The 13,215-nt window shown below is 47.1% G+C and overlaps 1 protein-coding gene across 8 annotated transcripts in view; it reads left to right on the top strand.

Moving 5' to 3' along the window:
* The window catches only part of RBM6 (RNA binding motif protein 6), a 57,766-nt gene that overhangs the window by 34,335 nt on the left and 10,216 nt on the right, over positions 1-13,215 (top strand). For all 8 annotated transcript variants that reach the window (XM_085590142.1, XM_021529169.3, XM_085590143.1 and 5 more), the window contains 6 exons: positions 7,166-7,240; positions 8,784-8,844; positions 10,271-10,336; positions 11,439-11,690; positions 12,192-12,352; positions 13,088-13,185. In XM_085590142.1, coding sequence (XP_085446268.1) covers positions 7,166-7,240; positions 8,784-8,844; positions 10,271-10,336; positions 11,439-11,690; positions 12,192-12,352; positions 13,088-13,185 — 713 coding nt within the window. The remainder of the gene's footprint in view (positions 1-7,165; positions 7,241-8,783; positions 8,845-10,270; positions 10,337-11,438; positions 11,691-12,191; positions 12,353-13,087; positions 13,186-13,215) is intronic.

Genomic DNA, 13,215 nt, shown 5'->3' with positions numbered 1-13,215 from the left:
AAATGGCTTTCATTTTAAAATTTCCACTTCTTTCTTGGTGATCCTATAAGCTGATCTGCATAGGTGCCCTCTTCAGAGGAGAGAGAGAAGCTGGAGATCAGCATTAGCCAGGAAGAGATGCATTAGGGCCTTGAGTGGCATGTGAAAGTCCACTTGGCTTCACTGGATAAAGAAAACTTTCAGATGTGTTGAAATCTACTTAAAGGGTGAAATGCAGAAGCTGTTCATATCATCTGCTGCCCAAAGCTGGCCCTCGAGCATGTGAGGTGCTGAGCACATTGTGTGTTTTCCCCAGCTGCGGCACATCGCTGTTATCCCTCCTGGAGCTGTAATTGGGAGCTTGCCTGTGCCCACCGTTCTGGTGCTCTCAGAGCAGGGCTCAGAGTGCTGACAGGCGAAGCAAATGCTGTGTTTAAAAGATAAGCACTTTGAGAGTCCTAACTTGGAACTGAATTGGAGTTCAAAATTCAGGCATTAAAAATATAGAAAGCTGGCATAGTCTGAAAAGCAATTTCTCTGTTTCTCTGTGTGTTTGCGAAAAGGATATCAGTGGGGGGAGGTGAGCTGTAGAAAGATACTGGGACTTGCTTAAAAAGGGGATGGCTGGTATCCAGGGAATTTAGAAACCGTAGGAAGAAAACTGGAGGTGTCTCAGCAGGCTAGCTGGGGTGTCTGTGGAAATAAGGTACTTAAAGGATGCAGACTGGCACCTTCTGCTGAAGGACAAATGGCCTGGATAACCAGGCAGGAGGGGGCCTGAGGAGGGAGCAAGTAGATATAGAAGCTTGTGGGGCACAGTGGATGGTCCCAGTGCTAGTAGGTAATGGGTTTTCAATAAAAGGACTTTGAAAAAGAGGTACCAGGAGCTATCTGGGATAAAATAATCCTTATATAGCATCTTAATCTGTTACATTTTGCTACTGAATCTTTAGCACTCTCTCAGTTATCTTCCTAATGCCTCAGTTCTGTGTTAGTGCCAGTTTCGTTTAACATGCCCATTAGTGGTGTGCCTGAAGCAGTGTTCTGTCAGCTCGGGATGGATGGTGACAGCTTTGGGCTCTCACTCTCAGGCCTCCCCCGACCTTGAAGACCAGGAGCCCTAAGCATGCCAAGCTGGTTAGCCTTGGATCACTGTTGAAATAAATGCCTTACTGCTAAATGCTTCAAGGTGATGCCACGTGCTCTTCAGCTCCGTAGCATCTCTGATGCCCAAGAGCCAAATATCCTGACCACTAACACAGTGTTTATGTTGTCAGTTGTCATCTCAGTGTTAGTCTTGATGGAAATCTGTAATAATAGTGCACAGCAAAGTTGTTTGGATCCATTTGGTGATGTAACAGTTCCTCAGGGATCCACCACTTTTCAAACTATCCTTTTCTTGTGTATGTCTTGAATCTTCTGCCTTGGCTGTCAGCCACTCAGCAGTAGAGTGCTGGATTGCACTGCTAGATCAGGCCAATAAAAAGCAGTCCCTGAGCTGCAACTGGTTTGAGAGCTCAAGAAAGAGGCTGAGAACCTTGGGGAAAATCCCACCTCATGAGGAATTTGCTTGTACTTACTCTTGGTGTAGGAAATACCAGATTGCTGCAGTACCCTGCAGCAGCCTGGATTGTTCTTGTTTCTTCAGCTCCATGTCACATTCCATTTTCTAACTGTTTAATTACAGATGGATTGTGGTTTGTGGGTTCACAGCTTTTCTCATCTGCTTTTTGTCAGAGGTAAGAAGATGTACTGCCTGTTGCTCTGTGCACTTGAGTCCCTTGTATAGCAGCTGCTGATGAGTTTAGGGATAAAAACTTCAGCATATGGAAAACAGGGGATGAGAAGCCAGTTTCTGTGGCTGAGATGATCTTCTGAAATATATCCAGCTGGTCTCTTATCATCTCAGGTGTTGGCCCTCTGCTTTGTCCCAGGAAGGTGCTGCCTCCTCAATTCCACAAGCAGCTGGGGACAGGGAGAACTTTGGTGTTTATCTCACCTGCCTGCCTAATTTGAAGGTGAATCCTGTCAGGGAGAGAACCCTGTGCTCTCCCTGCCAGCTCCCACTCAGCCTCTGCATGGTACATGCCAGTGGAATAGGATACCATTACATAACTTGCATTGTGTGGTGGTTGGGGGTTGTTAAATCTGCATTTCTAATCCATACTCAAATAGGAGCAAAACCTGAAAGCATTCTGACTTGCAGTTCCAATTAGATAACCTGGCTTGTGCTGTCAGCCCCTTGTTTCCTGTGCTGTGCCATCCAGTGCAATTGGAGGCCAGGGCTGGAATATACCCTGAGGATGGCAAGAGCTTTTTATTCTGGGAAGTGCTGCTGGGACCAGGGGCATCCACTGCATTCCTAGACTGCTTCCTGGAGTAGTGTCTGAGCACTCCCAAGGCAATAAGCACTTGTCATTAATCATTTTAAATAATTTTTAAATGACGGATGTATACTGATTTTTGAATAACCATTCTAATTACAGTAAATATGCAGAAGAGGGCTGAATTAACATCATATAAACAAGGTTAGTATGGTATTTTAATGTGACTGCTTTGCTCTGCTGCTCCTAAGCATTCTTTTGTCATAATCATCATATGCAGGTTTTTATCTGTTTACAGATGGTATTTTCAGTTAATTTTTATCGTGTTGAACCATGTAATCAGTCTTCCAGCTTGGTTATTACTCAGTGAGAAAGATACCTGAACCTTTCAGTTCATGGTGCAGATATTTTCCATTTAATCAGACCACAAACAATATTAGGAAATAATTAGCTGGTGTGGTGTTTGGTTTGTGCATGAGCCAGCTGCTAAAAGGGGTCTGAAGATGGTTCACTTGTGGTGAACCAGGTGCAGGAGGCACCTCCTGCAGTGCCTTGGGGTTGTAGCCAAGAAGAAAAGTTTGGCTTTGGGTTCTTGGTTGCAGAGCCTTGGTTGTGTTCCAGAACCGATGTGCGCCACCCCAGGTGTGTTGTCTGTAAAGGTGAGACTGACAAGTGCTGTTCCACTAAGTCAGGCACTCTGGTCTGACTTGTGACCATCCCTCTGTTGCCATCCCTCTGGAAGAACTGGAGCACATTCCTCCACAGCAATCCATGGTGGTGTTGGTTGCTGCATCCACATCTCTGTGCAGTTTCACGGTCCCTGTTGTAGCTGTCAAAGCGTGACCTGTGGGGTAAAATACTTGGAACGCTGTCAGCTCATTGTTTGGAGGCTCCAAAGTGAAATTTTACTGAAGGTTTCGGTGTTTGGATAGATTCAGTTAAAGGAGAAGCCTGGTTTTATTTGAGGGAGTGGCTGTGTTCCGAGAGCTCTCCTTCCACATTTCCAATTTTCTAGGTCACTCTTGGATGCTCTAATTTTTTTTCAGAGAAACAGTTAGCAAAAGCTTTGACACTGATGATTTGTATTCTGTCATCTCAGTCTTGAGAGCAAAGAGATACTTTTTTGGCAAGTTCTCCCCCTCCTCAGCCCCCAGTCATCATCATTAAAAGGCTGTCAACAAGCATGAAAAACCCAGCGTGCTAACTGTAAATGCTAATTGACAGACAAGCAGCTGAAGCGGTGGCTTGTGCAGTGGCTGACCTGCAGCAGGCTGTCTCCTGGCCCTGGCAGTAGCTCCATAGGTTTCCTAGGAGGTGGGATCAGAGTGCTCAGTGCTTATCTACCTGCAGAGCCAGGCTGGGCTCTGTGCAGAACAGGGTAAACTAGAGGTGAGCTAAACCCAACCTCAAAAGTGGGCATGATATGTCCTAGGGTGTGGTCTGGCTTTTTTCTCACAGGTAGGCCTACCTTCCTGGTATTCTTTAATGCTTCTTTTGAGAACAAAAAGCTTGGAAACTGCTTTAGTGAAACTAGCTTTGTTGCTGAAGCCCTGTGTCCTGCTGACACAGTCTCCAAAGTGCTTTTGAATGGATTGCATCACCTGTGGATATCATGGCTAAGGGATTTTCTTTTATCTTTCTCTCTGTAAAAGCAACCTATTCCTGTGGGGTTTGTCCCTGCTCACTGAAGAGCTTTGAGACATGGCTGCCCTGTGTATGCTCTCTGCAAACAGGCTTTATGGTTTCCTGGCACAGCTCTCTAGGACCATCTCATGGTAGGGCTGCTCCATGGATCGGTCTGCTGACAGGAGTATTTACATATTTGGCCATAGGGCAGATTTTTAATAGCTGAACTGGCTGGGACTGAATTGTATCACTTAGATTAGAATTCAGTGTTGTTTCTCCAATGACCTCTAAGCATTAAAAAAAAAAAAAAAAAAAAAAAAAAAAAAAAAAAATCCATGTATAACTGTGTTTGAAAGGTATCAAACAGTAGCACAAATCATTGCTCCAGCAGTAAAGTCCTCATGCTCTGTTTTGATTAATTTGGCAACTCAGAAAACAGTAGAATCTGTTCATGCCCTTGGAAATCTGGGCATTTCCATGGCTGAGAGCTTGCTGTCCTGGTGCTGCAAAGCTGTGCTGCCTTTTAAACCCTTCACTGGTGAGTCAACTCTGTGTTTACTGCTAGTTATGAGGGGGAGGTTCCTGACTGGGAAGACCAGAGAGACATTTCTGTTTCACTCTGACTTAGAAAAAGCCAAGCTGCTCCAAAGTACAGGGTATTAAAAATACAGAGGAATTAACAGACGTAGTGCAGATTGGTGAAAAAGTCCAGGATAAAATGCCTGAATGTGGAAGAGATATGGTGCCAGACACAATATGTAGCTTACTTTAAGCTTACCTTTTCCCCCCTGCCCCCAGCACTCTTCCCTGAAATTTTCAGAAAATCTATGTCCTTTCAGCAAGATTTGCTTGGTGGAAATCTGCTCAATTATACTGAAATTTTTGCACAGTAAAAGATCTAGATGAAGAAGAGTAAGCAGAGACAGGCACTAGAGGAAATAAAGGTTCTGAAAATATTTTTGATGGAATCTAGTAACAAAATGAGAGAATGAGGAATTCAAAGCCACTGAATCCTGACAATGTGTGTCCTAAGTGAAAGACTCATTTTGGAGAGTTAAATGATGATTGCAACCTTGAAAATTACTTTATCAAGAAGAAATCAGTAAGAGAGAGCTTGCTGAAAAAGTGAGCAGGCAATCAGCGGGGTGTTAGGAAAATCAGGGAGTAATTATGCAAGTGACACTTTCTGCAGCCTCCGAAAATGGAATTTTCGGAAGGGACCAGCACAACATGCACTTAAATACCATTTTCCATAAAACCAAAAATAATCTTAAAGCTTTCTGGCAAGGTTTGTCCTCAGTGGCTGGTAGAAGGATGAAGCTCTGTGATGGATTGGCCCTGCCAGAGGAGATGTGCTCTAGTTGAGTTTTTTGTTTCCTGAGTTCCTAGGCAGGGCTGCAGCTGACTGGTGAGGGGCTGCTGTTCCCAAGGACTTCCCTGGGCTTATGAGGATGTGCACCCTGCCTTCTCCTCCTTCTTCTGCTCAGTGTGTCCTGAGGCATCCACAGGCATTTCTAGCCTGCTCCTGGCACTGCTCATCTCTTGAATATGTGGTGGGTGCCCTGCCTGGGAGAGGGGGCATGTCTGTCTCAGGGACCAACAGTTCCAGTGGGGCAGCCTTGATTTCCACTTCCCTTTCTCACTTGTGTTTCCTCACGTGCCTTAAGGAAGGTGCAAAGCCTCTTGTAGACAGGTGAAGTGAGCAATGCTCCCTGCCGTGAATAGACCCTGAGCAGATTCTCCAAGGATGCAGCAGGATGCTCTGCGTGCACACACCAGCCTTCAGCAAAGTCCAGAGTGGCTCCACTTTCTGTCAGGCAAAGGCAGATCCATGTTGGAAAGCAGTGCTTGAGCAGCTGGGTGGCAGAAAGGAACCCTTCAAAATGTTCAACATAGGCCTTGTAGGGAAGGATGGCTTTGGTTCATAAAAGGCAGGATGGGAAGAGGGGAGGTGGTGGAACCCTGCTGTGTTCTTTTGTAGGAGTTAAAGGATTGTTTTACTGCCACTCAGTGATTCCCTCCTATGAACTCTTCACTCCCACTTTGCATATTCCCTAGCATCTCCCTCACGTTCTGCAGAGCAGTTTATGCACGGGTGTATCATGACTTCTGAATAATAACTCTGGGATCTTATTTTCTCACATTCATGGTTTCCACTGGGGGTTTTAGCATGGTGAGGCTACTGGGTCAGAGTACCTGGGAAACTTCTGACTCAGAAGAGATCCCCAAAATAGGCTGGGACCATTTACAGCTCTCTGACATCTGTCTGTGCTGTCAGGCAGCTGCTCTCTTGGGACTTGGGAGACCTGGGTCTGGGTCTCTTGATTGATACCAAATCTCAAACTGTGCTACTGGGCAATCCAGGCTGTGTGGTCTGGCAGTGCCTGCGGTGACAGGAGATGTCTCATGGCTGTGTGCATCTGTGACTTGGCCTGCCTGCATCCTGCGTGCACAAGCATGGCCTGTTGTCCATGGCAGATGAGAGCCACCAGGAATCATTGCTGCTCCAGGCAGGAGCCAGGGGACTTGTACCTACGACCCATTTTATCTGCATTTCAGCAGAGCTTGTGGGTGTGTTGGCACATCTCCAAAGCATCACTTGAGGATCTGGCAGCAGTGTATCTGTGGGCAGTGGAGGCCCTCAGGTGCTCTGCTCAGGTGCTCCATGCCAGCCTCAGCAACGAAGGGCTGGCTGCAGAGCAGTGCCTTTGCTGGCTGCAGGGCCAGTGGCAGATTTCTGGTGTATTTCTCTGAAGAAAAGCCATGGTTTCATGACTGGCATGAAGACTAACCCAAGTATGAAAATTCTCTCACCTGAGAGGATTTTTCCATGCATTCCTCCTCGAGTAGCTGCATTGAGACCAGCCTGGTGGTGGCTGGTGTGAGGGAGTCCGTCCAGCTGCCCCTTGCAAGCACCTGGACTAAAGCAGGTTACAGCAGTTTCCCACTCTAATTACTTGTCTCTGCTCTTCCTGGGAGGTGACAAGGCCTCTCCTGCCTGGTTCCTCTGGAGCTAGCTAACACAGCCTTGTAGCCCCATGCTAGAGCAGGGCACAGGCTGTTTTCCTCCCACGTCCATGGCAAAGCTCCAGCTAACTGAACTGGGAGACTTTCTCCCCCTTTCACTCTGTTTCACTTGCAAAACCTTTAGGAACCAGAGCTTTCACCCCTTTCTTTGCCTCTGAGTAAACTGCGTGTGCTGGGCACGTTCGTCATTTCCCCCCTTGTCTCAACAGGGAACTCTTACAATCGGTGGCAAAGAAGTGACCCTTGAATACACTCCATGCCCAGAGTTTTGGCGCTGCAAACGTGTAAGTATGTGCTCAGAGCTGTGTTGTGCTTCCCCTGCTGGCACTCGTGGCAGTGGCAACTCAGAGGAGTCTTAGATACTTGCTCGGTGGCCAAAGTCCCTCAGAGTAATTAATACCTGCCATGAAGCTCTTGCCCCTTCTAAACTGTGCTCTTGCCTCCCTTGTTTTTGGCCTCACCTCTGCATGCATGTTGCTGTGGTAGCCAGGCACAGAGCAGCCTTGTCCCTATGCAGTGGTTCCTTTTTAAAATGTGGGAAAAATAGCGTGTGGGTGCTTTCTCCTTAAAAACCACAATGAGACAGTGATTTTGCCAACTGGAATGGAACTGGCTTCACTCTGGTTCTTGTGTGTAACCACCCCTCTGCCTCACACAGGAACCTGTGGTCTAGCTGTGGCTGTAGTAAGTGCAGCAAGGAAGGGAGCATGGAAATGGATCCAAGTCTAGGCAGCATGAGCCAAGTGTAGTACATGCTGGAACCAATCCATTTCTGGGAAGGCACAGTTGCCCAAGGGTCAGTTTGTTCCTGTGCCCTCCCCAAGGTTCCTCCAGTACAGGAACTTGTGGCTGCAGCAGGCTGGAAGTGATAGCTGGAGAAAGGACAGGATTGTTGCCTGCATTCCCACTGACTACAGGCTGAGTTTGCAGCAAGACTTGAAAGGGTTGGTTCTAATTAGAGTCCCACCTTGTCCACTGGATCACCCTGGGCTACAGAGACCCTCATCCAGCTGACTGAATGCACTCAGCTGCAAGCAGAGCTGTTGCTCCATGCCTCATCTCTGCTTGCAGCAGTCCAGAGGTGGAGACACAAGTTTCAAGCAGTGGTTTCAAACAGCTCTCAGTGCACTGAGGTGGCTGCACTTATGTCCCCACTGTTGCAGTGTGCAGCCATGGGCTGAAGGAGTTTTCTTGTGCCCCAGAGCATCCACAAGGTTTCAGACATAGGAAGAAATTGCTATGAAACTAAAGCAATGCATTTGCAAAGAGCTTAAGGAGGAAGTCATGGATGCTGTGTTTGGAGAGAGCTGTGAAAATGGGGCAGTTGGCTCTCCCCACAGTGGCTCTAGATGGGATAACCATCCAAGCCTGTACAGCTCTGCCTCTTGGTTAACAGACACCTCATTATTAACTCTCCAAATTACAGCAGTATCTACAGTTCAGCTCAGATAAGGACTGCCTGAGAGGTGAATTCAGGTTAGAGAATACCAAGGTAACTTCGGACAATTTGAATCAACATTGTGCTTAGCAGGGAGCTTTTGATCCAGCATCACTTGAGAGGAGGAAGAGTTCTATCTCAAGGACTAGTGCATAAATGTGTGCTCCATAGTTGTGTGAAAGCCCTGTTCCCAAGGCAAGCCCAGCTGTGAGTCATATGAGCATTTACCTGCAATTCCAGCAAAGGCCCCTGCTGCCATTCCCCATTGCTGTAACTTTTTCACGACTGCTACTTTCTGAAAGCACACTGCAGAGTCTGAAATTCTGGAGCAGGTTGTACCCGCTGTCTTCAAAACATGACTTCCTCATGCTGTCCATCTTGCATTGCAGTGTAAGGTGTCTACTGTGGGCTACAGATCTTCCTGTTCCTATTGCAAGCTCCCAAGAGATGGTGAGTATATGTCATCCCCTGAGCTTGGTCAGCTAAAAGTTTCATCTAATCTGACAAGTAAGTTTCTCTTCAGGTTTCCCATGGCCTCCCTCTTGGGGATGGACTAGCTGAGCACTGTGTGGGAGGATTGTTGGTTTTGTTTCACTTAGGCCCTTTTTGCCTGTCCACACTAAAGATGTTACATGCAATGGGTCACTGTCAGGTTCTCTGTTGCTGTGAGGCTTGGTGGAGAGGTGTTTTACTGCCCACAGCCTTTCCCTCCTACTGCCTGGTCTTGTCCTTTTATCCAGGGAGTTAGAACTGTGTGTCCTCTGGGACTGTGAGCTGGTACTGTTCACTATAGGTGGCTTTCCCTTGACCCACCTTCCTTGGGAGGTGCAGCTGCATAGTTTTAGTGTCACTCAGAGACTCTCAGATTTGCCTCACTTTTGAGACTCTCAGATTACGATTACAGAATCATGGAATCATTAAGGTTGGAAAAGACCTCTGGAATCAGGTCCAACCATTAACACATCATTTCCAAGCCCACCACTAACCCATGTCTCTAAGCACCATGCCTACACATTTTTTGAACACTTCCAGAGATGGTAATTCTATCACTTCCCAAGGTAGTCTGTTCCAATGCTTGACAACCCTTTTGGTCAATAAATTTCCCCTAATATCTAATCTAAACCTCCCCCAGGGCAACTTGAGACTATTTCCATTTGTCCTACCACTTGTTCTTGGGAGAGGAGATTAGAGGTGAATCTGGGACTGGAATTGCTGAACTCACCTGTGAAAAATGCATGAGAGGAGTTCTCCAGGAGCTTCTCCTCACCCCACCAACACCTCTGATTTCTGGGGTGGGAGGGCACAAGAGCCAAAACACACTTCCTTGAGGAACTGATTTCTTTGGGATGATGACCTTTTCCATTCCTGGGTTCAGTACCAGGGGCCACAGTGCCACAAATGAGTCCTCCACCCTCCTCTGGCACTGTCTGTGCATTCCAGCCACTGTGTAAGAATTGTCTCTCTATCTTTGAGCAGACTTCTATGTATTGCACTTGAAGAAGCCATTCACTGCTGATGCACAGATCTCTGTTTACTGAAGCACTCTCCCTGTGGTTGTTTTCTGTACTCCATGGCTCCTCCATCAGTGTTGTGAAGGCAAAATTCACACAGCTGCCCCCATGCAGCTGTGGGTTGTAACAAAACTGCCCAGGGCAAATTAAACAGAGCCTTTAACCTGCTGTGAAGATGGATTGTGGTGAATGCTTCTTACTGGCCTGCTTTTCTTGAGAAAGGGTGCAGTAAGATAACCTCTCTATGACTGGGTGAAACACAGCAACTCTTTAGGCATTTTCAATGGTTACTGCAGCATTGTGCGAGTTCTGGCATGCTTTGTGATCATGGGTGTGAAGTGGACTTAAGTGTGCCTCTTTTACAGGGAGCAGAGCAGGCCCAGAGTCCAGAGGTGGTGCTGAGGGAGAGGACACGGCTGAGCAAGAATTCAGTAAGAGTTGCCCTCCCCATCTCTAGGGTTGTGCTTGTGGCTGTGTGATTTGCACAGGCAGTTCTCACAGCTGCAGGTGCAAACTGGTTTCATCTGCAAATTTTACATGAGGTTCTGTAGCCAAAACTCTGCACTCTACAAACTGCAGACAAATGAGTACAAGCCTGTCCAAGGTGAGCTGTGCTGGCAGCCAAACAAGGCACTGTGCAGCTTTCCCAACAGTTGTGTGCAAAATCGTTGTGTGTTCTGCCATGCCGCCCACTGCCCAAACAGAATGAGAGCGGGGACTTACTCTCAGGGACATTAAAGACGGAAGCTTCACTGTGCCATGTCTTGCACCCTCATTTACCTCTCTATGTGGGAAGAGGCTTCAGCAGCAGGTGCTGGGCTGGTAGTATCTGCCTTTGCAGCCTCACAGATCTGGCTTCCCTTTCCAGCAGTGTTAGAAGCTCAGGTAGAGATCTCTTCTGCAGGGAAGCCAGGCCATTCAGAGATCTTCAAGCACAGAAGCTTGTTGAGATTTATGTTCTCTGAATGGTATAGCTAGACTGGGGGGGCAGGGTGTTCCCACATTGTTTCTGCCTCAGCTGTGGTCAGTAGGCACCTGATAACATCTGTGACTGTATTATGGATGTGTTTGACTCAGTGGTCTCAGGGGGGTTTGAGTCCAGTTTTCCTCCAGCATATAAACAGGGTGACAGTTACTAGCTGATATTGCTTGGCTATGGATGATCAGGAGTACATTGTGGATAGTAAGGATCACTGCCATATAGGTTGTCCTGGATGTGGAAGGAACATGTCTAAATCCATCCCTGATTCTTGTTTGTTCAGGCAAGAGCCAGTCCTAAAAGGAGGCCAAGAAGCCTCTTGTCTCTGACTAGAAAAGTCGTGTAAAGCAGCCCAACACAAAACAAGGCAATGGAAAGATTACAGTACCTGAACAAACCTTGTGTCTGCCAAGTGTTAAAACAGTGGATATGCAGCAGGCAGTACAGGTTGGCCTTTTATAAGGAGGACTGCTGCAAGGGCCAGAAAGTAGGAGAAGAAAAAAACCTGCTAAAACATTTTTATGTGGAACCAGTTCATTTCTCCTCTCTAATAGCAGAGACAAAGCTTGAAACACCTGAGCAAGAATTGTCAGGTCAACCAGGATCTCCAAAGCAGCCTCTGCAGCCCTCAGTTCCTGCTCCACAGCAGGAATGTCAGCCTCAGGAACAGGAGCCAAGGAAGAGAGATGAAGGCAGAGAGCGTCGGCCCCCACAGGACAAGAGAAGGGACATGGACCGGCACCAGGAGCCGCCCTCTCAGAGGGAAGCAGAGGAAGCCACACCACCAGATGGTGGAGGAAGCAGAAGTGAGTGACACAAAGACCAGTTTTGGATTCCTCTGCCTTGTACTCCATGAGGTCGTCTGCAGAAAGGGCAGCATTTCACTAAAACCTTTGGAGGCTATTTTTATGTTGTGCAAATCTGTGGCATAGAGTAATGGAGGGCTGTCCAGCTCCAAAGCTGCTGACAAATTGCCTTTAGGAAAATTCATTCAGGCTGAGCTGGCTTTAGGGTGGTGCAGTTAACTTAGCACAGCTTCAAAAGTCTTCTGGGCCTGCAGTTACTGTGGGCTGAGCTCTGAGAAGGGGCTACTTTCTCCTCTGTTTTCTGGGAAGAAAAGTTTAGCAATTGGAGGCAGGAACTGGAGCATCTTGCAAAGTGGAAAGAAAAAAGCAATGGCTTTGAGACTCAACTGCAAGGAGCCGTGCCCTTGCTTTGAGTGGGTTTAGTCACAGCAAACTTGGTTCTAAATTATCTTTTTTCACTGCTTTTTCTTCCTGGGCCACCTCCCTGGTTGTGTGTCTCAGCAATTATGCTGAAGCGCATCACTCGGTTCACCCCTCCGGAGGTGATTGTGGGGCTCCTGGCCCCGTACGTGCGTCTGTCCACGTCCAGCGTGCGCATCATGAAGAACAAGGCTGGGCGGATGGGGCAGACCTATGGCTTCATCGAACTGGAATCTCATGCTGTAAGTAGTTTTCTGCTTTCACCTGCTCCTTTTGTTGGTATCTGATATCTGTAGAAGTAGAGAAACCACAGAAATATAAGAAATCTCTGTACTTGTGAGGCTGCTGTGCTGGAGTCAGTCCTTTTTTCTGCTTGTGTGACTAGGTACAGGAATTAGCTGGTACAGCTGTTGTTCTCTGGCTTTAGTAGTCAAAGATTGATTGTTGTCACAAGCTGTGACACTGATTGAGTTTCTCACCTCTGTACATTTCTTTCTAGACACTCTAAATTTGAACACTTCTTACATAGGTATTTGGTTTGCAGAGAACTTGAATCCAATTATTTTTGTTTGTAGAAGGCAAGAATCTCAATTAACACACCCTCCCATGTCAGAGGGTTCACATTTTCTGTTTCTGGGTGGCTCCCAGACTCCATAGCTTTTCTTTGATGTTGTTCCCAGAGAGTGTTTACCAAAACACTTTGGGGCAGCAGCAGCCACAGTGCTGCACTGTCTGGCAGCCCGAGGAGAATGCTGTCCCCAGCTGGCTGCTGTAAGTGGTCATAAGACAAGCAGAGAACCTCACATTGCATTTATCCCTTTTGTCACATCCTAAATACCCTTCTCTGACACTTAGACTAATATTTATTGTTGTGTTTCTTGTCCTACTGAGCACAAAACATTCCTTTCAGGCAGACTAGATTTGTACAATGTACTGTTTCCTTCTCATGGAAAGGGACATTCTTCTTCCTTTTACAGGAAGCGCTGAGGCTGCTGAAGATACTGCAGAACCTGGATCCCCCCATCTGCATTGATGGGCGTACATTGGAAGTGAATCTTGCTACAGGGAGGAGAAGGTACTGACACATGAGGCAGTGGCGTTGTCC

The sequence above is a fragment of the Lonchura striata genome, chromosome 12 (genome assembly GCF_050655825.1).
Source record: "Lonchura striata isolate lonStrDom1 chromosome 12, ASM5065582v1, whole genome shotgun sequence".
NCBI lineage: Eukaryota > Metazoa > Chordata > Aves > Passeriformes > Estrildidae > Lonchura > Lonchura striata.
The sequence above is the reverse complement of the archived record's forward strand: the minus strand, read 5'-3'. Positions and strand labels throughout refer to the sequence as shown.